The sequence below is a fragment of the Anopheles merus genome, chromosome 3L (assembly GCF_017562075.2).
Source record: "Anopheles merus strain MAF chromosome 3L, AmerM5.1, whole genome shotgun sequence".
Taxonomy (NCBI): Eukaryota; Metazoa; Arthropoda; class Insecta; order Diptera; family Culicidae; genus Anopheles; species Anopheles merus.
Genome location: NC_054085.1, coordinates 21,949,159 through 21,976,403, shown reverse-complemented (window position 1 = coordinate 21,976,403; position 27,245 = coordinate 21,949,159). Strand labels below are relative to the sequence as shown.

Sequence of the window (27,245 nt, the reverse complement as noted above, 5' to 3'; positions counted from 1 at the left end):
AGTTTAGTGGTCACGTTTGAAGTACGCTTTGGAGAGATATTGGAGTGCGCATTAGTCGCTAATGGATGGCGGGGATTTAGCGGGAAAACTGTTTGCTGACCTGCTTAAGTGTCTCAGTGACACAGAATCATTGGTACCAGCTTGTTTCCTATCAGCTTCGAATACGGTGGAGCTTCAGCTATATCAAGAAATTCCGTTTAGATCTCTTGGATCTCAATTTCCCCTCACTTCCTTATATTGAGCAATGTTTTCGATCACATCGTTGTTTACATTTGCTCTGCAATACATTCTCACACCCCATCCAAACCGGTACGAATGGTCCGTGGTCGGACCACAACATCGACGAAGAGGAGTGCTGTTAATTTACAAATGTCTTTTTGTGAACGATGATGACACGAAACGGACCGCCTTTTTCTGCCACCGTAAGCGCTCCCATGGTTGAGGAGCAACAACAACAACAAAAAAACCTGGGAAAACATGAAAAACTTGGACACCCTTGGACGGTGTTCGGCCAACGGTACCGCTGAACCCCGGTTACGGTAGTCATTTGTCGAACGTCGTCTTCGGCAGACGTTTGGCTGTAGTAAGTGCAGTGTGTCAGCAGAACGGTAGTCGCGCTCGGAAGCGAAAATTGTATTTCATTTTGTTTGTGTTGAGCCAGTGGAACGCAGAGAAGAGTGATAGCTGGTGTTGTGTTTTGCTTCAGACAATTAATGTATCGATAATTTCAACACGTGAGTCGTGACCACTTCCGTTCAGGAAGTTGGAGGTGTTAAAGACATTAAGTATTAATATAAGATCAGTGCCATGCAGTGTGTATCATTAATTCTTCGCAGTTCGAAGAAACTCTAATACAAGCTGACACCCAATGTGAGTAACTGGTGTGCATTAAAAAAAACACAATCCATGAAACAGCCGACTCTGCACCGTTTAAGAAACAACCTACACGCTCCATCCACGAAAAGGTCGCCCCAAAAGGTTGTCCACAAAGAGTGCTGAGGTCTGCACAGTGTTTTTGAAAATATTTTTAAATAGCAACAGCCATAAAGGAAGGCGGTGAACAGGCGCGGCAGTTTTTGCTTTCCACTCGGCGCACTTTTCCCCCCGGCAGACGGGTATGTTTTCTCACTTTCCCCTAGAGGGGTAGCGCTAGAGTGAATACGTGCCATACGTCGGCTACTAGTGTGTCCGACACGATGTTCTGTTCTGCGTTCTTCGCTTGCGGTGAGGGTGACTTACCTCAAGACCCCAAGAGTAAACCGCTTTACCTTGCGAGACAAACCGGCGTTGGGGACCTGTTTATCAACACACGACACGGGACACGGGCGGTCAACATTATGAACCATCTTCCCTAGTATTCGAAGTAAAGTGACAGTATCCCCCGCACGCGCTCTCTCTCTCTCTCTCTTTTTCTGCACCATAACAGCACACAGATATCTTCATCTTGCGCATCTAGCGGGGACACGCAGCAATCCCAATCACGTACCCCCAGTATCATCCTTTCCCGAGCCGTTGATAGGTGTTGTAGAAGCCGGTTCGCTTGTTGTCCTCGGGAGCGAAAGTATTTCTGGAAATTCAACAAGTGTGAACGGCACGAGACTACGCTCCGCGCTTGTGTGTTCAGTTTTTTCGTCATGTTGAGTTTATTTTTGAACGCGTATGGTGGTAGACAAGTAGGGGCAAGAAGAGCTGCAATGACTCACGTACCATCACTTTTAGCGCCACCACACTCGTCCGCATGGTGGGACAAGGTTTTAGGATGTGTTCTGAACATTCTGTAGAGGTGATTTTTGTCGGTCACAAGGAAATTAGATCGCTCTTTATTGTTGGCTTGGGTTATCATTATTGCGACAACTCTTAGTGGTCAGTGAGTAGTCATTTTGAATGATATCTGAAGTAGGCGATGGTACTTTTGCGAGATAAAGTGTGTTGAAGGACAAACAATATTTGTCCTCATGGGTTATTGTACCCAACCTTGGTAGACAGACAATGAGTATTATTAGATATTGATCTTTATATTGTCTTTCTGTCTGACTGTCTTAGATATTGTCTTTATAATCTTGAAGACATTGGGGGTACATTAGACAAATTGGTACAAATAACCTTGTTGTTATTTATTAAATTGCCAAATGATTTGAAGAATAATTAATACTTCGTTTCCTATTATTGCTCCAATAGCGCTATTATCCTAAGCTCTTCTTCTACTTGGCGTAACATCCTTCGTAGACATATCGGCATATTCAGGCTTTCGAGACTCATTCAGTACCAAACAGTCGGATAGTTATTCCTTGCTACGAGAGACGGTCTATTCTAGACTTGAACTCACGTCGGGCACGTTTTTAAGTCGTACGAGTTGATGACTACAGGACCTGTCCCTTGGTTATTCTTTGAAAAGATGTAGAATACCTTGAGAGAGAGAGAGATCGTAGGTCATTGATTCGACCAGCGTTTCTAATGTCAGCTAATAAAACTTATCGATAGGAAACGTACCGACATAACTTACCTCGCTCGGTATCATTCATCAAACCCACGGTGGTAATATATAACAACCATCATGTCCATATTGAATCGATTATTATTGATCGTCTGGAAGAGGAATAAGAAGAAACGTCTTCCTCGAAACGTGTTCACCCCACTCTAGTCACGACCTGGACCACCTCCTGAACAAATCGGTCATTGGAGATCGATAAAAAGAAGAAGTACAGTTGAATAATAATCATATGCCTGTGCACCGGCATAAACTACCTTGAGAGGAGATATGCAAAAAAAAAAAGTCTCACTCACTCATCAAAAACCGGTCCCGGCGTTTTTTTTTCCTTCACCTGGTAATTCCGTACCTGGTTATTCTCAGCCGGCAAAAGCCTCCATCAAAACCCTCCATGATTTCAACCGGTTCACCTTCACGTCTACCCCAGCGGCCCCACCACTTGACCAATTCCATCGTCGGTTAGCGGCAACAAAACGATGAGAAGGCATATTCCTTTGACCGCGTGGATGGGGATCTCCCGCCTGGGGTGGGTGACGTTCGGTCAGGTTTGGGTACTTACTTGCTCCCTCGCCAAAGCCGGGGCCGACCAAGGTCTGTTTCACTTGCTGCAAAAACTTCACTCCACAAGTATTCGCGGTCATGCTAGCGCTACCATGACTCGGCGGAATCTATGCCCCAATCTGTGAAGAGTTTCGTCGGATGTCTTTGGGCGGGGTCCCCAAGAGGAAGGGGAAGCACACTGGAATGGAGCGAAAACCCGTTTCCCGGTCCCTTCTTGCACCAGAAGATCCGAAAGCAGGTTTTAAGGGTTTGTGTTTCTCCAACTTTCTGCTCACGGCGAATCTGCCCCACCGACCCGGGCAAGTTTAATTTGAATAATTCGATCGGCGAAAGTTTTTTGTTGTGGTCCCCCTTCACGAAATATCCTCCGATATCTCCTCGTTTGGACATCATCCATTCCGCTCGGCTTTATCTCCGGTACAGACATATCCGATAATCTAACTTCAAATCTCGCTCGGTCTTGGGCTTCCTCTGCAGAAGCTGTGGTTCCGATTGGGTCGCACTGTGGGTCTTTTTTTTGTGTTTTATGTGTGGTTTTAATGTAGTAAAATTGTATTTCTACCACCTTCTTACCATGGCATCATAAACCGGTTGCATAGAATGAACGGGAAGGTTTTTTTTTTTCTCCGCAAACTTATCATCCCGAAAGGGGCCGGAGAGGGGAACAGACAGGCTTTGAGCCCTGGCAGTACGGGACGAGAATGGAGAAAAACGTGATTTGGCAAGCACGTGGTCGGTGAATGCACGATGATGGCGATGATGATAATGATGATGATGCCAAAGTGCTTAAAGTCGGGCCCCAATATGGAGATTGGACGCTGTGCGGCTGATTTGCATGCAAATCGAACCCGTTTCGCAGCTTACGGTGGGAATCATGTAAATGTGTTTTGGGTCGGAACTTTGTTTATCCAAATTTAAAGACGGCGTTTCGTAAGCATTGACTCATCATATTTGATGGTGATAGTTTTGGTCGCTCAATGAGCATTAGGTGACGTATTGGTGACGGTACAGAAGGATATAGTAAATCGTGGGGATAGTTCAATTTCAGCTAAATGTCTTAACTAATAATTCCGTTGCAGCCAGCAAAGAAGTAGATCCCTTGTTGTAGCCTACCAAGTAAAGTCGTTCCCGGTCTCTAAATGTAAATTCTTGAAGATGAAGGTTTTTGTGGGAATAGGCAATAGATATTCAAGCTTATGAGAGATATAAATTAAATCTCCACTCTACACCTGTTTTTGTCTTAAATCATTGTGTTTTTTTGCTTCTGACATCTTCCTTTTTCTGCGGACTAAACCGGCCAGTGTGAACCATCTTTCCATACCACCGAATAAAAGATCCAAACTAATGTTCGCTATTATTGGCCGGCACCACACGGGCCCCATAGTGTTGCGTTTATTTGCCTGTCATCATCCACAGACCTGTATCATCATCCAAACCAAACGCGAGCTGAACGAACCATGGTCCCCGGTCTATGCTCTTCTGTGTCCTTGCCGTCTGCCGGTTGAATCATCTTCACCCATCCACACGTCTAGCAACAACCCGGCGCTCCGCAAAACATGTGCGAAATACTTGAGCGAAGTGCTAGACATTTGAGGTCGAGCCCAGTGCGCGTATGACGTAAAGCGGGTGCACAAGTGCTCTTGATACGTGCGATGATGATGCGATGCAAGATGGCAGGATACAGCAGCGTGCGCTTCTGTTTGGTGTAGTGTATTGGATATGATCGCAAGGGGCCGCGGACAGGGCGTCGGCTTCAAACGATGGATGTGCCAGCAGCGAGCAAGAGTGCTCCTTTGTCCGCCCGACGATTAGATCGACTCCAATGTGGTTGTGTTTATGTGCAAGGCGAAAGGGTGATCGGTGGGCCAGGGTGCAGTAGGCTTTCCAATTAAAATCGTAAAACAGTTGCTCGTATGCTAAAATCGTAAACAGCTCCGGAACACCGGGAAACGAGGAAACTAATTAAATACACAACTGCTACACAGTTATGGGCTTCTCGCGCCTAGATTTGCTGCTTGCCATTTCGAGTACAGAAGGAAAGAGAGAGTGAGAGAGAGGAGGGTAAGGTTTAGAAGTGAATGCTGACATTAGACGGTCTCGTCCTTGAGGTCAGTTGTCTCGAGACATAATAAGCAGCATTGTTCATTTCCTTGTAGGAATTCTTTAATACATTGCTTTCGATTATTTCTTATGTTTTCTTTGTGTGACGGGCATATTTGCAAGCTTGGGCACAATCAATGTTAGTAATGTGTTTTTAAATATGTTCGAAAACACGTCATGTTATTTTTAATTGACAACATGCTTTGTTGCATTACGACCTTTTTTTTCATGTGTGTATAATGTCATATGATCGATTAAATTGCGAATGTGTTGAAAAATTAATAAACACAATCAAAATCGTCATCCCTAATAATTTTTCGTTCTAATAATAACATCAATACATTTTCCCATTATTAAAATGCCGAATTTGCTGCTTATTATTTGTTAAATAATGCATTCTACGTCATCAGCACCGCGTTTATAGTGTGAAGTCGATAGCTCTTGTGTGACTCTACAGCACTGTTTTTCTATTTGAAGGACATTTTATTAACCAAAAAAAAAATCCTAGGCATAGAGTACAGTTTAGTTACTGGCCCAGATAAAGAACTATTCGGAAGGTTAGGTTAGTTATTACCAAACTCTTATCTCTCACTCAACTCACTCACTCACTCTCACTTTTGTTTCGAATTTTTACACCAAATATGAGTAGCGGTCCCGTGGTACATTCGTCAACTCGAACGACTCAATATCACGCCCGTAATGGGTTTAAACCCGGAATGGACCGTCCCCCCGTAGTAAAGACTTGACTATCCGGCTACGTGGCATTACAGGGTTTTCAATGATATTATTGACATGTTCAGCGAGTTGTTGATTCGTTCGAGCATATAATTGACTCTTTCAGCGAGATATTGAACTGTTCGGAAGCAGGCGTTGACATGTTCGGCGATACTATAGAGCTGTCACTTTCGTACCCCTTGGACTGCAACTTGGATCTTTTCCATCAGAAGGTAAACAAACGGTTTTCGAAAAATCTGCTGGTATTAACTAATATATCAATTAAAAAGCTTGGGGAATGGTTATTTGTTAGGACAACTAAGAATGAAAATTACACGCTTCGGCACAGGTTGTAAACAAAACAAATGACAGCACAACAGAATCGCTGAACATGTCAACGCCTACTCCCGAACAATTCTATATCTCGCTGAAAGAGTCAATTATATGCCCGAACGAATCAACTCGCTGAACATGTCTATATAATCCTCGAAAACCCTGTAATAAAGTTTTGAAAGCCTGTATAGGGCCGGCATGTCCTCGTAGGACGTTTACGCCAAATAGAAGATGAGTAGCGGTCCCAGTATCAGGTAACGATGCAACGGGTAGCTTCAGTAGATTTGCTAAGGTCAAGAGAAGAGCATAGTAGTGTATTGTTGATACAATAAAGACCATGTTAAAGAATTGATATCGGTGTATTAGGAAACTTGAAAAAGATGTTTAAGCGTGATCTGAAGTTGTTCAGTACTTTGCGCTTAAAGTTAAGAACTCATCATCATTCAATCTGACATTAGCATTAAACTGAAGCTTATTAGTATTAAGCTAAATTAGGTTTAACCTCATATTGTATAGGCCTGTGTAGGTAAACAATTTAAATTTATTGATTAAAAACTGCACACATATTAAGCACGTGGAAGCTGAGATGATAGTTTTGTGTACAAGAAAGCGACGAATAAAAACAAAGAGTATTTATTGTACAACCTAAACGGACGTCCGTACTTCAACTAGTGCACACAAAAATCTAGCACATTGTTCAAATCACCCTTGAAAACCTTCTGAGCCTGAGTGTGTTTGTGTTTTCTTCATACCTCGCCCTTGCCACGTTCTAAGGGGCAAGGGCACAAGCAGCTGTCATTTTGTTTAGTGAAACAATTTTAATCACATTCTGATTTTTTCTGCTACCACCTCCTCCCCTAACCTACCCGTCGCTCGCTACGTACAATCGTACGGGCATTTCCATCTGGGACGCCCATTAGTCACGCCATTGAAGAATGGAGGGGAGCTGGTTGGGACGTGTTTAGTCACGTTCTAGCCATTATTGGTGCATTGACTATTGCACTGTTGCACCATCAAAAGGGGCCGGAAGGGGGTGGTGGGGATGGGGGAGGACTGCAACCTTCTCCACAGCGGCCAAGCGATCAATTGTCATTTTGCCGATTCTGGCGCACCCGCCATTTGCCCGCCACGTTGATAAACAGTCGCTAGTTTGCGATATCGGCTATTAAATCTTTCGTGTTTCCGAATGGTTGTGCGCGCGTGGATGGGCTGGGACCGGGTGGGAGAACAACTAGAGGAACACATTAGAGCTGCACCGTGCGCTACGTGGGGCGGGTATTTTTGCACCGTTCGATTGTTTCGCTCTTCTCCTTGCGGTTGTTTGATAAATTGCCCTGTTTGCAAACGAAGATTTATGGCAGTGCTAAACAAGCTGATGGAGTAAGAAGGGGAACTAGCAAGCGGCTAGCAAAGAAGAATTGATTTCAAGGGCGAAATAGAAACAAAAAAAAAGCCGAGTCGTACAGGGCACTGCACCGTTGCTGATGCTGCCAAGAAGTACGACCGCGCGGGCATGTACGGTGTGCCCCATAGGCTTTTTTCTGTTTCTCTCCCTGCAGATAAAAGCAGAATAAACGTTTTTAATGTGCAATGATGCGCGATGCAAGTGTGAGGGCGGTCGCCCCCATACGCCTTGGGAAAGAGGGGCAAGTTGCGTGCACTCAGAATACGATAGTGATGTTGTGCTTGTGCTTGTGTTGTAGCAGTTGTGGCTGCCACGAAATTGGCCACTAATGTGTGTAGGTCAAGCACGAATAATGCACCCCGAACGCAGCGGCGGATGCAATTTGGGTCGCTTTGCAGGCGAGAGTCTAGCCCCCCCCCCCCCCCCCCACGGTATCGGCAGCATTTGAAGACGAGTTCAACGTGCAAAATCGAAACACCATTATCGTGGTGGTGTTGTGTATTGCAACACACAGTGCACGAACGAAGCGCACGGATGTGTTTTGATAGTCAAACATTTTTGTTCCTGTTTGGCGTTACGAAATCGCTCAAGTGTGCCCCGGGCGGGATGAGCAATGGTACTTTCCAGAAAATGAGCATCCTCGCGCGCCCGCCCTACACTGATAAGGATGACGGGAGGGAGCAGTCAATATTGTTCTTGGCAAGATCAACCGGGAATTTCGCTGAACGGTGAAACATTAGCTCCAATTTTCGTCATGCGCTGGTGGAATTGTTTTGTGTTTTTCCATGGCACCGTGCGTTTGGCAGCGAACAACTTGAAGTTTGAGAAATTTTGCAGCGTGATTGCAGATTCTAAACAATCATTAGACCATTATTGATTGTTGTACCATTGCTTTTGCTGTTGTATGTTAAACCAACAGGAAAGCTATGTTTCAATGGAAAGAATCACTTCAAAATAGGCTAAAATTTCCTGCGAGCATTCTAGGAACGCATCTGGATGTAGGAGGTAGTTACTGAATTTGGGGATTTTGTGAGCGTATCAATGAGAACGTTTGCGATTTTTTACCCGTCAAATTTATTCCTGATAACATAACACTGAACCGTTAACCGTTAACAGAATGGTAAACAACTTTAATTGCACGATCATGCTGCTTATCATCTTTGTAGGGGGTAAACCTGGGATGTGTAGAAGACATTAAGAACAGTAGAAAAATTGTTAGTGATTACTGAATGATTCTGCTTACGCTGCTTACGAGTTGATGATAGTACAATGGCAGATTTTCATTTGTAAAACGAGACCTCGAACGCGTTAAATATCAACTATTAGAAAGCGCAAGATCTTAAGTTGACTCCTAATGATTTGAGAATAATATCGTTGTATATGCTATTTCTCTTAATGCTTGTCTCGTTGTGATAACTTTTGAAACCCCGTTCACGCTTACTATTAAACCCCAATCCAAACCCAAGAAAGAGAACGATCAAATAGTTCGATGCTACCACTCATATTATGGACATTTTCATGTGCCTTGAATAAATTAATATCTGTGAAAGATATAAAGAGTGGTGTAATCATAGTGATGGCTTGGTGAAAATAATATTTTCAATGGAAAGGCAGATTATAGATAGCAGAAGGATATTGCGTATCACTAAATCTGTTCCAGTTTATTTCACCAATAAAAAAATGCTAGCATTGTCTTCCCAATCAATAAGAAACACAGCGAATATCTAATCTTGACACCCTAAATTTTATGAAGAAACGGCTCAGATAAGATAAAACAAGCTTGCTAGGAATTGGAACTAAACCAAAAAAAGAAAACAAAACTCAAAAATCTAGAAGAACCTGGGAATAGGAAATGTACTCCAAATCTTTGTGCATTCGTTTGTTGCTAACTCACTGTTGATTTGATAGTGGGTATTAAAAAAAGACATACAAACACATCCAACTTCATCGTCTAACCAAGTCTACAACAATCGCCCCCCTGGAACTGGAAAGATTAGGAAGTGCCCGCGTCTGGGAGATTAATTGAAGGTGCACCCAAAAACCAGTTGCCCGGTACTGGCCGCAAAGCTTTGACCACTCTATGGGGGGGCCTCCCGCTTTGCAGTGCGATAACCACAATCTGCTATTGGCAACACCAAACCACGGGTTTTTGGCACATAACGACGACCACGCTTTTGCAAGAATTCTTTTCAAAGGTCGACCAATTTTTGGGACGAGATTGCAGAGGCAGAGATGGGGAAGAATGACCTCGACCTAGAGATTGTTTCGTTAGCGGATTCTAACCGTGCACTGGAACAAAAATAAAAACATGAAAAAAACATTTCAATGGATCGGAATAATTACACTAGATGGTGTGCTTGACTCAGAATACTTCCATAAAAGAAAGTCAGTAAACAGTGGTGAAGTGTTAAAGGCGTTTGTATTGTCCTATACTTTACAGCATTTCATGTTCCATGTTAAGAGCAAAGTGGAGGGTAAATTGAAGGAAAATAACAAAGTACACAACAAAAATTACTAAACATCGAGGTTATGCCAGGTTATCAAATTGGCTGACTGGCATTACTACAGATGTGGACGTCGATAAATTGGGCCTTTCCGGTTGGTATCTCACACCAAGAATGTCCATCATGCATTAGTGCTGATGAGTTCCAATGGATGCTTTATTTTAGTCATCATACTATTAGACCACCCGTAATCGGTATTGGTCGACGGTAGTACAATGTTACGATTACTTTCACTGACCGTCACCGGTGGGGGTCTTCGTCGTTACTGGCTCGTTTACTTTCGTTTGGACGCTTCCACCGGCTATTACTAATCGTCCACGTCCGTCGATACTTGATTGATGTTTGCTTTGTCTTGGCGTCCACTGTAAATGATTAATTTGTGCTACACCCTCAATAAACATCGATCGAGTAGACTAGTTTCGGAACAGTGAGGACAAATACGAAAATGTAGTGTAACCGCCATTTTTAGCAGGGATCTTTTTAGATAATATAAATGATCAAGAACGTGTGTGTGCCAGCGAATCTCAACTGCAATGAGTTGCAGTTTAGCGAGTGCCGTCATCTGCCGCCCATTAGAAATGCAAACGGTATCTGCCATCCATTTATAGCGCTCTCACGACCCACCCGCCCTGCCCTAGAACTGGCACAAACGTAACACAGCATCGGTAGTAACGGTCGCACACAAACCCGTTGCATCGCACAACACACACACAACACATACACATGACAAGCGATCACTAGAAGGCAATGAACTGGTATTGGCATCGTTCGATGCAACCATCGAAAGCAAAAGAAAAAAGAGGACGATCATCGTGACGTGACTGCGGATCTTATGATTTTAGTGAGTTTCTTTTTGTTTTTTTTCTCTTCCACCCTGCCAAAGGAGGTGATGGTGAGCTCGATACACAACATCGTGTTAATTGATTGGATCGTGCCACGGGGTTAAAACAAAACTGAATCATGTTTAGTAGCAGGGCAGTTACCATGCATTTCGCCCTGTGGGGTTTCATTGGGAGATGCTAATTTACAAGTGTATTAGCTTGTGTAAGAGGAGGCAACGTTTTCGGAGCGTAAATAAACAATTTAATATTAAGACTTCACTTGGATAATTTATATCAAGGTTTGATAAGCGTCGGTTTAAAGAAGTTGTTATTGAAAAGGGGATTTATGATAATTCTTTCGTTCTGGATATTTCTTGAAATTTGTCTAGAACTCAAATTTATTTGGGAATCTGAACGAGGTCTTCCTGTTACTATTTTTTCTAGGTTAATTGTCAATTGCCAATTTTGGAATAATTAGAATTCTGCAGACATTATAGTAGCTTATAATTATCTTTCGCAATTGATACAATATCATACAAAACCCAAATTGAGAATATTGCTAGGACACCGCCGCTATCATACTTTTGATCAATATTGGTAGGAGATTCTTATCGTTCGTAGAAGAGAATGCCTTTGAAACGAGATATTGTGGAAGTCCTGTTAGAAGTGTTGCTAACATTCTTGAGTTACACTCGATTCTCGATTCAATTGCAAGTAGATATTGTGGAACTGCTGTTAGATGTTGCCCGAGCCCTCTAGAGTTACCCTCGATTCTCCGATTATCTTTTAGTGCAAATTGATATTCAGGAATTTCCAATGGAGAATACCTTTGGGACGTAAATAAGTGAAATTGGGACGAACCTTACTCTTCCATTGTGTAACATGATATATTGTCCGCCCTAGATGTAAAATACTCTTGCGCTAAGAGCTGTTCAGAGTTTTACGCTTGTATACCTTAAATTTCAATGTCGTTGTTTGTTTTAATGTTCTTGCTTCCAAGAAATAAGCCTTTCTTTCATCTACAGCTGTAAGCTGGGAATCATAAATCGTATATCTGAAAAGTTTACAGATCTCTAAAGTATCTGCTTGCCGTGTATTGCAATAAATGAACAAATCAATCAAAACCAAATGAGTGTTGAAAGGCAAGATGTAATGAGCAAAACTCTGATTATCTATTATTTTCCTTTGTTTCTAATGTCCTGCAGCGACATCCAGCTCCTGCCACTCTCAACTAATTAAAACTTTGCTCTTATTTCTCGTTTTAGAACCGAGCGGCAGAAAAAAACCAACCGATAGTGATAAACTAGAGCATAATCGGACGATCGAACACCCGAACTCGACCCAGTTCCAGATGGGACACCGTGCGTGCTAATGACGTCATAGCAGGTGCAACTACCAATCCTGCAATGTCCTTACTGACATATCGCTCTGCAATCGAGTTTTGACGCAGCCAACAGGCAGAAAAAAAAAGAATTAGGACATCGTGTACGTCATCAAACGAGGTGCACTGCAATTTGCTCTCTAGCCCGGCGAGCGCGTATGCTATGATGAGCGTGGTGGTGGCTTCCGTAGCAAAGTTTCCTTGAGTACCACCGAACACACTCTTTGGTCAAGTGTGCCAAAAACTACCGAAAGCTAAATCGTGAATGAAAACGCAAACACAGTCTGGTTCTCAAGATGTTCACACACACACACACACATGCGCGACGGCCGTGTCGGCACAATGTAATGATATTAATTAATCGCTGCGGTTAAAGCCATTACTCCTTCCTGCGGCCTCGTATTTGGTGTTCCCTTGGAGTGCAGACAGAATGATGACCAAGATGATGATGATGGCGCTGATGATGATGATGATGATGAACATGTGCTGCTGTCTCGCGTACGTACACCGGCCAACTTGGCGCGCTAAATCGTAAACCGAACCACCGAGAAGGCCCCGAGAGCATCGCACCCCAAACTGCTGGCAACGATTTGGATACGTTCGAGAACGCTGTGCTGTACGGGTGAGAGCGTGAGAGAGCCCTTCGGCAAGACGCCTTCGCTTTTGCTCGATGGAGCGCGTAGCGTGACGCTACTAAACATTAGCATCGAACCTCCGCGGGTAAAGAGAGCGAGAGCGCAAGAGTGTGCGACCCAACCACCAGGGGAGCCAACTGTCGACGTCGACTGCGTCCCGGGGCAGATCCATCCACCGTCTCGTGCATCGGCCCGGGGTAGGTCCGCATCGGCAGCGCGATAGAGAGAATTGTTTCGTGTGTTTCGCTCACCACTGTCCATCCGAGTCCGTCGTGTTCCGCTCGGCTGTGAATGAAATCGCGGGAAAGGCGAAGCATTAAAGCCAACACTAACACCCCCTGCCTAACACAACACACACAGCATCGACGCCCTACGCATCGGACACAGCGCGGCCGGCGACTAGCGGAGGGTTAGGGTGTTGCACACATCGCGAATAAAATTACCGAACCGCGCGCACTGCTCCATCAGTACGAGCTTGGTCGCGAGTCGGTCCGCAACAGCAGACTACACCATAGACGCGCTACAGACACGCACCCGTCAGCTGGGAGAGGGACTTAACTGTGTGTGTTAACATTCGCTCGCCGCCAGTGAGCAACGAGAACGTTGCGGGTAAAGTTTGCGATACAAACGAGGTTCCACAGTCATTCGCGACCGGGCCACAGCACTGTTCGGGAGCGCATTACCAACAGCAGTGATAGAGAGTTAGGGGAGCAACAAAAAAACAGGGAGTGCAATCCAGCGTGGTGGACAACAGTGAACTTGGGCGGCCTTTTGGTACGTGAAAGCGAGAAGCAGTCAGGCAGAGGCAGATCAAAAGGGGTGTAGAGCTACACTTATCGGGCCATTTTTCGAGACCGCGTTTCACCGGCAGAACGTGCGGTTTCGGCGGAAGATTGTTCGAGAAGCGCGAAGCGCGATTGTGCCTGTTTGGTTTGGCGTGCTGCCGGCGTTTGTTGCTATTGTGCCCGTGAGTAGTGGTGCCCGTATTAAGGCGATCCGTTTAGCTGGCGCAATAGTTGCCACAATTCGAGTGCAATTAGTGTAAGCTCGTGAAGTTCGTGGCTGCCGTGGCGGTTGTGATCTGTCGTAGAGGAGTAGCTGCCAGTAGAGCGGTTGCGCGTGGCTGAAGTCGTGTTTTTTTTTTGTTTGATACCACGCGGTGATTAGTAATCGTGCACGCACGTGCTTTGCTCGATCGAAGCAATCCAATTGGAAAGTGTGTACCGCAACACTGTTCGTGTGTGTGTGTCGAGAGTTGTCTCGGTTTGTATCAAAGTTGGCTAAAAAAAAAAATTGTTCGGTAGAAAAATACCAAACTGTGACGCTCTGCTGTAAAAGCGATAAACAGTGGTAACGTTCGCGTTTTAGTGGACCGTGAAATACACACAAAATCACAAAATGAAGGATCTCTACAGCAAGGGAAATCTACTACTGCACAAGGACACCATCTACAAGGATGTGGTCATTATCGGTAAGTTGCGCACGGCGGTATGTAGAGCGAAAGAGTGTAGTGTCGTAAAACCGTAAACGACCGGATGTCAAATTATCTCGCCGATCATGCCGGAAACGATCGAGAGACAGAGAGCGTGTACGATCGGTTGGAAATCACCGGTACGGAAGCTTGCGATATGATGATCCACCGTGACCATTACCAAGTGTGACGAAATACGACAAACGGCTTGTCTGTATGGGGTTCGCACTGTACATTATGGCCCCGATTACTATTGAACAGACAATTGTGGCCCGTTTATCACGTCCTGTTCGATCAATATTGGCTCATTAATTATTTCCCGCCCCTCGAATGGTTTTGTGTGCGTGTTTGTGAGGACTATGCAGGTGACTGTGCAAGCAAGAACTAGCAAGGAGAGAGTCGAAATAAAAATGCGTTGAAAGATAAGTAGCTATCGGCTCAATTATTCATAGTGTCGTAAATTGCTGGACAATTTAATAACAGTTTTCAAAAGTAATTTGGAGTTTGAAATAATTACGAAGCAACTCAAAACAATGTACCTAAGATAAGGTTTTGCGTGTTGTTGTAGGAATTTCGCTCTGGATGTCACTTGATCTACCCGCTACGCGGAACCACACATCGTTTAAAGCGGAAACTTTTTAGACTGATAAGAACGGAGAAGAGCACAATCTTCTCGGGAAACCTTAACCACAAGCAACCCTGAACCCTGTTGGACTTTAAAGCACACAACTTTTAAACCACAAAGAATGTCATCCGCGGCCAATAGGTGGTTGAGGGGAGCGATCGTGCTATGTTGTGATCTCCCAACAAAGTCCCTAGGGGGTCGATACGGCACTATGGTTTTTTTTTTACCAAACAGTGTAACTTCTAATCAGCTCCCGGTAGAGGACGATCGGGATCTTTAATCGGAGCCCGTAGTACAAAGTGTAGTGGGCAATTGCGCAATAAAATAGTTAAACGGTTTTTTTCCTTTTCTTGCTACAACTCACCCACCAGTCTCATGAAGTACCTGGAAGGTTCAATGGAATGGATGGGATTGGCGTCAGTATCAAGATTTGAGCGCTGCTAAACCTATTGCACACACAAACACCCACACTCACAGTGCAGTTACTTTGAGTGGCCATAAATCTGCTAGCCTTATCGCACCGCATTGTTGTATGTTGATAGTAAAGACATCGCTCAGCGCGCTATGTTTAGTAAATTCACTCATTTGTATTACTTCTGCCTTCGTTCGGGTGAGATCTGCTTGCTGCTCTAAGGGTGGAACTATTTTAGCGCCTCACGTGTTGTAGCCAGTGCTGCAAAATGTTATGAGCAACATGAGAATTTCACCAACGAAAACAATGAACATATCCTTGGTGGCTTGATGCTCATTGCTGATACTCGATGAAAATGCATCATGGCATGCGAGTGCTTGAATCAAACGCGAAACTCGTGGTCACTCACTTGGTCATTACATTTTATGTTGGTGATAATCACGTCATTCTTGGAATATACTTGGCGTGTGGTACCAAGCCACAAAATAAGCATGCTTTCTTGCTCTGCCTGGTCTGTCGGGTCAAACAGCGCGAGAAAATAGGTTCATTATGCTTCTTGGAACCACTCCGCGAGCACCGCATATCATCTCCCATGGCTATCGTGATGATCACCGACACACAATGTTCCGACCAAGTGACTGACCAAGAATTGGTCGCACAAAATGACACAAAGCATGTGATGGTCGCATCAACTGTTTGAGTCTCGCCTCTGATCATCACAGTAGAGCTGACATGATTTTGTTTCAGCGAGAATTTGTCATGACTATGTCAGTGACATTTTGCAGCACTGATCACAGTAATAAAACAAGTCATGACATAGTGACTGATCAAGCGATGGTCGCAAAAATGTCAATTATTATTTATTATTATTATTATTTATTTAATAATTTGTTGGCCTCTAGGGTTTTACAAATGTGTTCTTATAATCTAGGGAAACATAAGGGATGAGGATTCACGAAGACGGGAGCGGAATTGGGAAACTGGGACGTTGAAGTCGAATAGGAGATACGAATCGTTGAAGGCAGAAAGAGCGCGCAAGAAAGAGTCATTCTGGCCATGACGAGTTTGGCGGGAAGGAATAAGGAGCGGGAAGCATATATTGGATGTTATGACATTGACAGTGACATTTTGCAGCACTGGTTGTAGGAACTAATTTTTGTATTGTTTGTTCAGAGTTTGCACGTGCATTAGGTTGAATGTTCCAGGAACTAGCGTCGCAACGTGCCCAGATCAATCATCGGTCGGCAGACGGTGCCAGGTGCGAGATCGATAAGATTGTGCCGGAATCTGTTTTTGTGTCGAACCTCAAAACCCAATTAGATCATCCATCAGGCGGATACCGTAATCAGCGCTGTCGGGTTGTACTTGGTTCTGAACTTCTCTGATTCTCGCACTGGTTCCACTGATTTTGCAAACTCATTCGCGATCCTGATAAGAAGCATGTTTCTTATTTTGCTGTCGACAACGGCACAGGAGATGGATGGGTGAGGAGCGATATAACGATTGTGGGAACTGCGGACCACCCCTCTGCGCTGTGCCCACTTATTGCGTTCCAGATGTGTTAAAATGTCCCATGATACTGCGTGTGTGCGTGATGCGTCATGCGACAACCTTGAGCACGTGAGCCGGTGGTGGGCAAGATAGTATGCAAAACTGTTTATCACTATCATGTGGTAGCGGCGTGTCATCCACGCCATCAAGACGCGTCCGAATAGGCCAAGTAATCTGCATCCCGTTCTCTGTTACGATCTAAATAAAGCGCGCGTCCCCCTGGTAGCTACCTGCTAGAACACGACCCCGGTCGGCGCAAACACGAGAGGACAACTCGACGAACGCGTCCGGCTCGCACCGGTATGTATATGTGCGCCGTGCGCGCTGATAAATGTGCTCGCGTGCGCCTGTCAAACGCTTGCGCACGACCAAAAACGTGCGCCTGACGGACACAATTGGAACGCAGCGGGGACCGCCGCGTCTTATCGCCGCGTCGGCGCGTCTATTTCCGTACACCAACCACCAATCAGCTGTGTTTGCGGGAGGCTCGTTGTGCTGAACTGTGCGCACAAACCTGACGTGTGTGTGCGCGCACATCTCTGTTGCTGCGATGACTAACACGCGCGCGCCCGCGCACAGTTATCTGATAGTCGCGTAGACGTGTTCGAGCGCACATAAACCCCAATGCCGGGCCTTGTTAGAAGCGGTTCGGTTGATAAGATTACGCGCTTTCTCTTGTGGCGGGATTAAAAGAGCATCCATTTTTTTTTTGTTGCGAGCTGTTAGTGCATGACCTCATGACGTCAGATGATCGTGCAGAAGCTTGGGTTTTGGAGAGTCATGAATTGCATAATGAAATGCGGCCGGTTCCGGTCTCCAATGTCCAAGAATGTTCGCGCACAGCTGATGATGTACAGATTACAGCCGGCACTATTTGCAAAACCTTGACAGTGATCTTTGGACAGCTGGACATCTTGTCGGAGATGGCGAGCCTGCGCTGCCAACAATAAATTACCGACCGGCACTCTGAACTCGACTCCCGATCGGTCGGTTACGCAGTCGGACGCAGTCAGCGCCGTCAGGCCAGTAATTAATATTAATCAAGCACCCTCCGGCCAAGGCAGTGTGTTATCGGGACTCTTGGTCGCGAATGTGGGAAGTGCATTGCCTAACCTTTCGACCCTGTCCGCGGGCGTTTGATTGTTCGGCGCTCGCGCCCGGATTGCTACCCATTGGCAACAAGCGGCCACCGAACGGGCCCAGTGTGTGGTACAAAACCGTGGAATATTCATGTCGATTCAATAGCAAACAAACAAAAAACAAAAGTCATTCCTCCTGTTTCTTACATTTTCTCTTTCTCTCTCTCTCTCTGTCGGTCTCTCCCAAATAGGCAATGGGCCGAGCGGTATATCACTGTCGTACATGCTGGCGGGCCACTGGCCCTACTGGTCGCCGGAGAAGGCCCAGAAGCATCCGGACGAGCTGCTGCGGGCACGGCTGAACTACTACGACGCACAGAAGAGCCTGGTCGAGCACGATCTGTTCAGCCTGGCCGACGGGCTGGAGGGACGGAGCACCAATCCCGTCTCGCTGCTGGTAAGTACCGACCGTGCGTCTGGCCTGGACTTGCTGGAGTGGAATAATGATTTGCTAACGTCGCTCGTTGGCGTCCTTCTCCCATTTTTGTTCCCCCCATTTCCAGCTGGACAGTTTGCAGCATCCGTGTGCCGATTTGGGCATGGATCTGCCCCCGATGGTCGAGTACCGGCACCATCCGGAGAAGGAGGTAAGCAGTCGAATTCCCACCGGTGACGTTACAGCGGCGCCTTATCTGCGTGTGTCCTGGTTTTCTGGGTCTAGTCGAAAGGGGGGCATTGATTTTCTATCGCTCTAATCGCTACAGCACATGACTGCGATTGTTGCGCGTTGCTTTGCGTTAGATACGGGCTGGAATGGAGGCGCGGTGCGAGGATTGCTATCATAAATTCGCGCTTGTCGTTGTTGATGATGATGCTTCTATTTCTCCCTTATCGTCACGCATCGACCGTCCCCGGCGGGGGGCGGCAAAGGTGGATAAATATTTACCTATTGTGGTGTTGTTTTTTTTTCTTCTCCGTGCTGATGAGTAGTGAAAAAATAAAAGGCTCCTTCTCTTCCCTCACATTCGCTATCAGTGGCGTAATTGAAATCGAAACCAACGCGGGGGATTTTCCACCCCCGGGGAGTGCTGACAGGCTGATGACGTTTTGCCACTAGCTGACACCGAATTTGTAATCACTATTTCAATATTTGCTCGGTTAGTTGTGCTTTTGCTGTGTACGGTGATAAAACGTCGTCGCGCACATTAAACAATAAAACAATGTCCCCCTCCCGAATGTGTGTGCGTTTGTCACCGCGCAGAGTGGGCAAGTGCGATAGTGGGAGCGCAAGTGGCGGTGGAGGTGAATAATTTTTTGATTGGATTGGATGATAAGATTTTGCGTGAAATAAAATGCAATTTACAACATCGACATAATGTTGGGACGGTTCGTGAGTCATTTGCTGTGCTGCTGCCGTAAAGATGTGATGTTTTTTTTTCTTGTTACAGTGCTTTCCAGTAGTTCTCATAGCTGTGGGACACTTTATTGACTGTTTCGTAAGTGAAATGAACACATCCAATAGGAATTTCCATGGAGCCTGCCTAAAAAGGGTACCACAGAGTCCATTTTCCATCATATGAAGTTCACTTCCCATAGGAAATAGTCAATAACCCTGTATTGTTAAAAATGATCAGTTATGCTATCGAAAGCTGGTAACAAAAAGTTTTTTTATTTTTATTTGTGAAACTGGTCAAATCTAGGTTTCAGACCAGCTCTCTAGAGCATGTTAGCTCCAAATTGTGTTTAATTGGGAATCATATGTTAGTTAATAACAATAAGAATTATTATTATTATTATTATAATAATAAGAATAATAATAATAATAATAATAATAATAATAATAATAATAATAATAATAATAATAATTTTCGTTTTTCTCTAACTTTTCATTTTTGTCAATTGTTTTTGGCACTGCACATTCATCCATAATTAGAAAAAATGTTTTTAAGAGAAAATACGAAAAAACAAAAAAAAAATCTTAAATTGTAAATAGTCGGCACATTATCTTGCCGGTCACTGTATAGCAGGTATGTCAAACCCATGCCCCTGAGGGTTCCCTAAGATGCAAAGTTTTTTATCCGAAAAATGTTCGACAAGATCGTGCACGATTTCCGGAATTAAATTGTAATACTTTCAAATCGTACTTAAACCTACTGTGGGTCACACTACACATTTTTATCAACTTCCTTTACCCTTTTATTTCATCTCTCTTTGAAGAAGATTTGCAACGAGTTAGTTAAATTTTTAATTTGAGTCGTTCAATTCGATCTATTTTTTTTGAGGTTTTTTTTTTGAGCCAATTAGTCAAATATCTTAGAATATAAAAAATGGTAAAAAATATAGAACAGTGTTTTTTTATTAGTTTTCCTTTGTTTCCCTGTATCAAAAAAAAATTCAAAACAAGCAATACAAGATTTTTCAAGTCACTTTCGAATGTGCACATCATTATTCATCACCGCCAACATGTTTTTCAACAGTTTTTAAACATTTCATTTCTTACACACGATTTTCAACGAATCACAAAAAACTCAACTCAGTTTGACATGTGTTGAAAATCATGTGGAAGAACAGAACCATTACTGTCATCCAAATACAATATTTGTCAGCTGTTGAAAAACATCTCGCAATCAATGAAACATGTTGTACACATTGGAAATTGACTCGGAAAACCCTGTATGGCCTTTCTGGACTGTTTCTCCTACATTGAAAAAAAAAACACAATATTATACGGAATTTGATAGATATAATTAATTAGCAATTGATTTTGATTAATAAAACATCTTTAAACACATATCATAGCGTGATTACCGGCAAATGTATCAACAGCTACGTAAATCTTACGAGCACTTGAAATACAATTTTGGGGGAAAACATTATTTGACCAACTTTGACAACAAACCCTGCCAATATTCCACACTGCACACACACAATAGCTCATCCTTATTTCCTGCGCACAGATCGGTGCCATCAGTAGCGCTTTTCCTACCCAGCCCTTATTACAAACAAACGTTAAGGCACGTTCGCTTTGGCGGCGCTGCATCTCGCTCGTCTCGCTTCCTCCCACGCTTGCAAGTAACAGTTTGCCGCCGAGCTGAGCGTGTGCCCCCATATCACGCTGTACGCGCCACCGCACAATGTTTATGCTCGATTTGATATGCAAACGCTGCCGGGGGGCCGCTGCGAATCGATAGTGAACCGGGAGCCGCACACAACCACCCTGTGTGCTGTGCCGCTTGATTGCACGCGTGCAATAATCCACCAACTGCTGCCACTGCTGGTGACAATTGTATCCGCGAAGCAATTTTAAGAGTACATTAATTGTGTCTCTCTATGCGTGTGTGTGATGTTCTGTTATTGTATTATTTTTTTTGTTCATTAGGCGCTAGTAAGTAACACGTGCCGCTCACCCCACCGGGCACTGGGGTGGACCAAGCGTGCGGGGATCTTTCATTTCGTGCAAACGGTGCATAAAAATGGTGTTCAGCAAATAATGGGTACACTCACACGTTTGCGCCAAATAGTGTTTCTGCTGCGTAGCCATTACGCAAACACCGATTGAATCGTGAACCTTTAATTTATCTCCAATTTCATTTCGCCCACCTGTGTGTGTCTGTAAACAAACAGAAGCTAATCGTGTTTCTCTCGATTTGTTTTTTTTCCTCTCTCCCTCTGACAGATTGACCATCTTGTGCTAGGACGCGGACCGCCGGGCGGCTCCTGGCATCGGATGGATCCGAACCTGCGCACCCTGTCGCTGGCCGCCTGGATGTCACTGCCCGGCTTACCGTTCGCGGACTGGGAATCGCGCCATCCACCGGTGGCAGCGGCTGACGGTGACGAACCCGTAACGTCCGAACCGGTGCCGTCGGTTTGCGCCCGCTGCAACAGCGAGCTGACGAAGCGTGCCAAACGCACCGGACAGAAAGTGGCCTTAAGCAGCAGCAGCAAGTGTAGCAAATGTCATCGCAGCGGCACGGACGGTAACAACAACACGAGCGGGGCAGGAAATAATGGCATGACGCGGCAGCAGCAGCACGGTGACGGTGGGAACGTGGTGGCAATGCTGGACGAGCGCACCGGCAAGGTGAACGTCCAGCTGCTTTGCCCCCCGCGCCGCAACCTTTCGCTCAAGCGGCAGGTGTCGAAGGAGGTGGAAACGCGCGCACTGATTTCGCGCGTCGCCCAGTACTACGCGAGCTACGTCGCGGAGATGGGGCTGGAGCGGTACTTCATGAACGAAACGATCGTGACGACGGTGGTGCCGCTGGACGGGAAGTGCGAGACGGTGCTGCCGGAGCGTTTCCGCCACGGCCGGTGGATCGTAGCGGGGTGAGTCCTGTCGGGCAAGGGCCTGAGCGTGAACTTGCTGTACTAAACCCCTTTTGCTTCTTTCCCTCTCCACCCATTAGATTCAACCGAATGACGAACAAACGGTTCGCGATCGTGTGCCAAAACCTCGTCCTGGCAAACGGTGCCTCCGATCTGGCGAACCGGCTCGGCGTGAAGGGCGAGGGGCTGGAGATGCCGTGGGTGAAGTACGAGCTGCCCCATCTCGAGCGGGCGCTGGAGCAGTACGACGAGCCGGGCCGCTCCCAGCTCAAGCCGGTGCTGATCGTGGGGGCGGGGCTGAGTGCGGCCGACGCCGTCACGATCTGCCGCTCGTCCGGCATCCCGGTGGTGCACGTGTACCGCAACCGGACGGCCGGGCTGGACAAGATGCTGCCGGGCAACGTGTACCCGGAGTACCACGAGGTGCACAAGATGATGAAGGACGCGAACCGCAAGCACGACCTGTACACCCCGCTGCCCGAGCACACGCTAGTGGATCTGGCGGGGGCCGGCCGCGTCACCGTCCAGCACCTGAAGACGGGCGAGCGGCGCGTGCTGGACGTGTCGTACTGTGCGATACTGATCGGGTCCCGGCCCGACCTTCGCTTCATCGCCACGCTGACGAAGCCGGCGGCGGGCGGGGACGGCAACGCCAGTCCCGACTCGGAAACGGAGGACGACCAGGTGGCTCCGGACCGGTGCTTCGGCCGGCCCCCGGTCCAGCCGCTCACGATGTGGACGTTTACCGAGCAGCTGCTGACCTCCTGCCTCGGCCGGAAGCTGTACTGGCTGAAGCACATGTGTGCCAAATGCAAACACATCAACCTCACCGATAAACCGCGCCACCACCAACATCACAAGCAGCAGCAGCAGCACTACAACGCACCGGCGCTCAGTGCGGGCGGCGGTCACTGTCAGCTGGGGGCGTCCAATCTAAGCGCCGCCTCGGGGCTGGGCCTCGGCGAAGATCCGACCAAACCGATCGACTGCAAAAACAATCCAATCGAGGTGGATAAGTACACGAACGCGGTACTGCGCACGGCCCTTCCCGGCCTGTACGCGATGGGACCGCTGGTGGGCGACAACTTTGTGCGCTTCATACCCGGCGGTGCGCTCTGCATTACCGCCGCCCTGCACAAGCACACGGAAAACGATTGATGGGCGCGGGGCAGCTGCTAGAACCGACCCCGACGACTGGACGTGGGTTTCATTCAATTTGTGTGTGTTTTTTTGGCTCCCGCTGATCGAATCGGGCCCCTCGCGAGTGGGTTTTTCGATCGTTATGGGTATGGGTTCGCTCCCGCAACGTGTCTGCAGTGCGTGGCGAAATGCGTCCATTGTGGCCGTGGGAGATGAACGCTGATCCTGCACAAAAACGAAGAAGAAGAAAATGCTAACCGATAAATTGTGTTATTATCATCATTATATCGGCACCAGCGTCACCTTCTGCCACACGGGAATGAGGGTTTTCGTTGGACGAATAACAACCCGGGTAGCTACGATGGGTAGGGAAGCGTTAAACACGTTGATTGATGATTGGGACGGCGTGGATGATCAGTTCACCGAATACGTCAATTGAAGCTGCCGCTGTTAGTAGCTTATCGTGTGTGTGTATATATAATTTTTTTTTTTAATCTAACCGACCGAAGTTCTAATCGCACGTAATGCTAATACTCATGTTTAACGGAGCGGTTAAAGTATTTGAAGATGGGTTGGCTGCTGTTGCACCGTCGTACGGCACAGCAGCAAGTGTAGTTAAATTTGTTTGTATCAATCAAAGGAAGATTGTAGCTCGTTTCGGGTGCAGCAAACCCGACTAGGGGAAGAGGCAGTCGAAGAGAGTAGTTTTCACGTAGATAAATTGTTTATATTATTTTAAACTTAACGTTTTCTCCCCCCAATGTCCTACAATCCATACCTAGACGCACTTGGTTTTCGCACCCGGGAAGAGGGAAAAACCCCCCACAACAAATCCGCCTTGCATGCCCCATAACATTCCCAGCGCTTAATGTATGCCCCACAAATACTCTACTACGGATAGCACTAAGCTGCCGGGCTCGACGAGATACGGCGAAACTGTTAGAGTCGACCGGAGGGCCGACACAATGTCCGCCTTGCGCGGTGTTTCGCTTTAATGGTAGCTTCGGTCTAGAGTTTTTCTTTGCCTCTTTCAAAGCTTCACTTCGGTTTGGAGTACACTTATTGCCCGTCTGTGATTTAGTTTCGGCTTTACTTATGTAGAGCATTTTGCGTTAGAGATTATTTATTTTTCACCAAAACACAGGAAGCAATCCACGCTCGCACACACTACACATCGACCCGGTCTAGTGAGACAGGATCGGTGGTACACGCGATCGAAATGCTTTTGTTTTACATTTAACACGGTTGAGTGTAGTGCGGTGGGCCTCCTTATTTCGTCCGTAGTGTCCTACTGCCATCGTTGTAAAACCCCATTTTTGTAGCAACCGAACACTAGCGCGGAACCTAAACCTGCCTTGGCCGCTTGATGCGAGTCCCATCCAACCATCCGATTGCAGTTGCTAGAGATGACTCTCATCATACTTTCCTGTTGATTTGACAGAAACACAAGGGCAGGCAGTTAGATTAGGGAAGCGGGATGTAAGCATATACCCGGTTCTATATACATACATTTACTTCCTGCTACCGTTGCAGGCGACGTACCTCGGTAGTGTAGTAAACGGACGCAACCTGTAATTACCAACGTGCGTAACATTTTGTGCAGATGTGGATGTATGCAAAGGTAGGCGGCATGTTGGAAATAATGTGTAAGAAAATTCAAACCAACCAACCAACTTCAATTTATATCTCTCATGCGGTTGCCTGTTGTGCAATTATTGTACACCCGTTTTCTTAGGAATGTAACCGAATTCTAAAGTAATAACGTTCATCCTAGGTAATGCACACCCGATTGCAGGTGGATGAGGTGTAAGAGCCGTTAGTGGAGATCGAGTAGGAAACCTATATGAACAAACCTAGTAGCAAGAGGCGACAACCTAGAGACTGATCTTTGTACGTTTTAGAACTAGTCTACGAGTACGTTCGGGTGCGAACGAGAGCCTTTTGTGGCAATGCGCTCGAACGAACCCGGCATATGTTGTACTTTCCAATCGTTTTCCACCGTCGTGTAATCGTTGCCCTATTTCTTTTTCATTGATTATTCAACCGCTTCGACATCTACAGTTGGAGGAGTGATATTAAAATTGTCTTTTATTCAATTCAAAACAGGGTAGACTCAAAGCCAAACGCCAACATTTACAATGCACCCAAACATACAAACTTTTACTGATCTACTCTACCGAAGCACCTATCGTTTCACAAGTTGCACATATAAACTGTTACTTAAATTGTATTATCACGATATCATAGTCGTCAATCGTGTTTGTGTGTGTGCATGTGTTGGTTGGAAAGTTTGGAGAATGGAGAGTGTTTTGTTTTTGTTAGCCATCAATAACCCTTTCTTATCGTAGAGAGAAGTTTATACCACAGTTTATACCTTGTGAGAAATTATACCACATTCTCTCTCCTTGCCATGCACTCACCAACGCGCAATCGACACTATGGAAAACAGTTGGAAAACAAAGAAACAAACACCCCGCAAATCAAACGTTGCGAATCAAAACATTACGTCTTTAGCGTAAGCTGTTACGTTTTGCTCTTCTTTTATGGAAAGTTGAAAATATAATACAGAAAAAAAGATACTCAAATAATCATTCCAGCTAATGGTGGATTTCCACTTAAATATAATTTAAATATCCGAAACCCTGTTTGTTTTGATATTATTCTTCAAAGGCATGAGAGATGCTTCTAGGCAGTTGGGAGGCTACATGTGATGGATTCCATTTGAATGTTGCTTGGCATTTGGTAGCCGTATGGAAAAGTACCGTGGTTTGCTGCCATACGTACGGTCTCCCATTGGCCAGTTTTGTAATTCAGAACATTACTAAAGCCAAATGGATGTTTTGGGTAAAAATACAAAGTCTTGTGGATTTCTATAGATGGTGAAGCCCATAGCGCAAGCAAGATTCCACGCATAATACATCCTCGATTTCGCTGTTGATGTCGTTGTCTGCAGTGCTGCAAACTGGCACTGTCAATGTCATACAAAGTTGTGACTGAAACAAAATCCATGACAGCGTCACATACTCAATTGTGATAATCAGCATAAACAAATTCTGACTGACACGAAATCATGTCAACGTCACGAGCTGTACTGTGATGATCAGAGGTAAGAGTCGAACAGTTGTTGCGACCATCACACGCTTGGTGACATTTTGAGCAACCAGTCATGGGAGATAAGCCGTGCGTTCGTGTGGTCCCAAGCAACAAAATGAGCATGCTGTTTTGCACAAATGTTTTACCATTCTACCCCCAACAGATCATCAAAACACACAGAGAGAGCAATCATGCTCATTTTGTTGCTTGGAACCACTCGCCAAGAATTTTCCAACAATGTCGTGATTATCATAGAGAGAAAATGTCATGACCAAGTGAGGGACCAAGAGTTGGATGTTACAACAAATGTCACCAAGCATGTGATTGGCCACACCAACTGTTTGAGTCTGACCTCTGATCATCACAGTTGAGCACGTGACGCTGACATTCAGTTTGCTTCAGTCGACATTTTTTTTATAAAAAAGTCAATGTCATTTTACAGCACTGCTTTAAGCTGTCTTAAGTTGCGACTAAGAAAGAGTCAGGAAAGTATCGCCATATTATGAGTACCCCTGATAAACTCAGGGATGCATGCAATGAGAAGGTTTTTGGCAATCATCCAATCCAATCTCATCCAATCATGTTTTGGGTCAAATCTAGTCA

At 45.6% G+C, this 27,245-nt stretch overlaps 1 protein-coding gene across 2 annotated transcripts in view; it reads left to right on the top strand.

Annotated features, from left to right (window-relative positions):
• LOC121599055 (oxidative stress-induced growth inhibitor 2-like) overlaps positions 1 to 26,134 on the top strand; it is a 61,621-nt gene extending 35,487 nt beyond the window's left edge. Inside the window, exons 1-6 of one of the 2 annotated variants that reach the window (XM_041926548.1) lie at positions 565 to 870; positions 12,192 to 14,413; positions 18,332 to 18,537; positions 18,644 to 18,727; positions 21,757 to 22,409; positions 22,490 to 26,134. In XM_041926548.1, coding sequence (XP_041782482.1) covers positions 14,341 to 14,413; positions 18,332 to 18,537; positions 18,644 to 18,727; positions 21,757 to 22,409; positions 22,490 to 23,567 — 2,094 coding nt within the window. In that variant the 5' untranslated portion in view covers positions 565 to 870; positions 12,192 to 14,340 and the 3' untranslated portion in view covers positions 23,568 to 26,134. Of the gene's footprint in view, positions 1 to 564; positions 871 to 12,191; positions 14,414 to 18,331; positions 18,538 to 18,643; positions 18,728 to 21,756; positions 22,410 to 22,489 lie in introns of those variants that run through there. The other variant, XM_041926549.1, reaches the window with a different exon arrangement.
• The last annotated feature ends 1,111 nt before the right edge of the window (positions 26,135 to 27,245 follow it).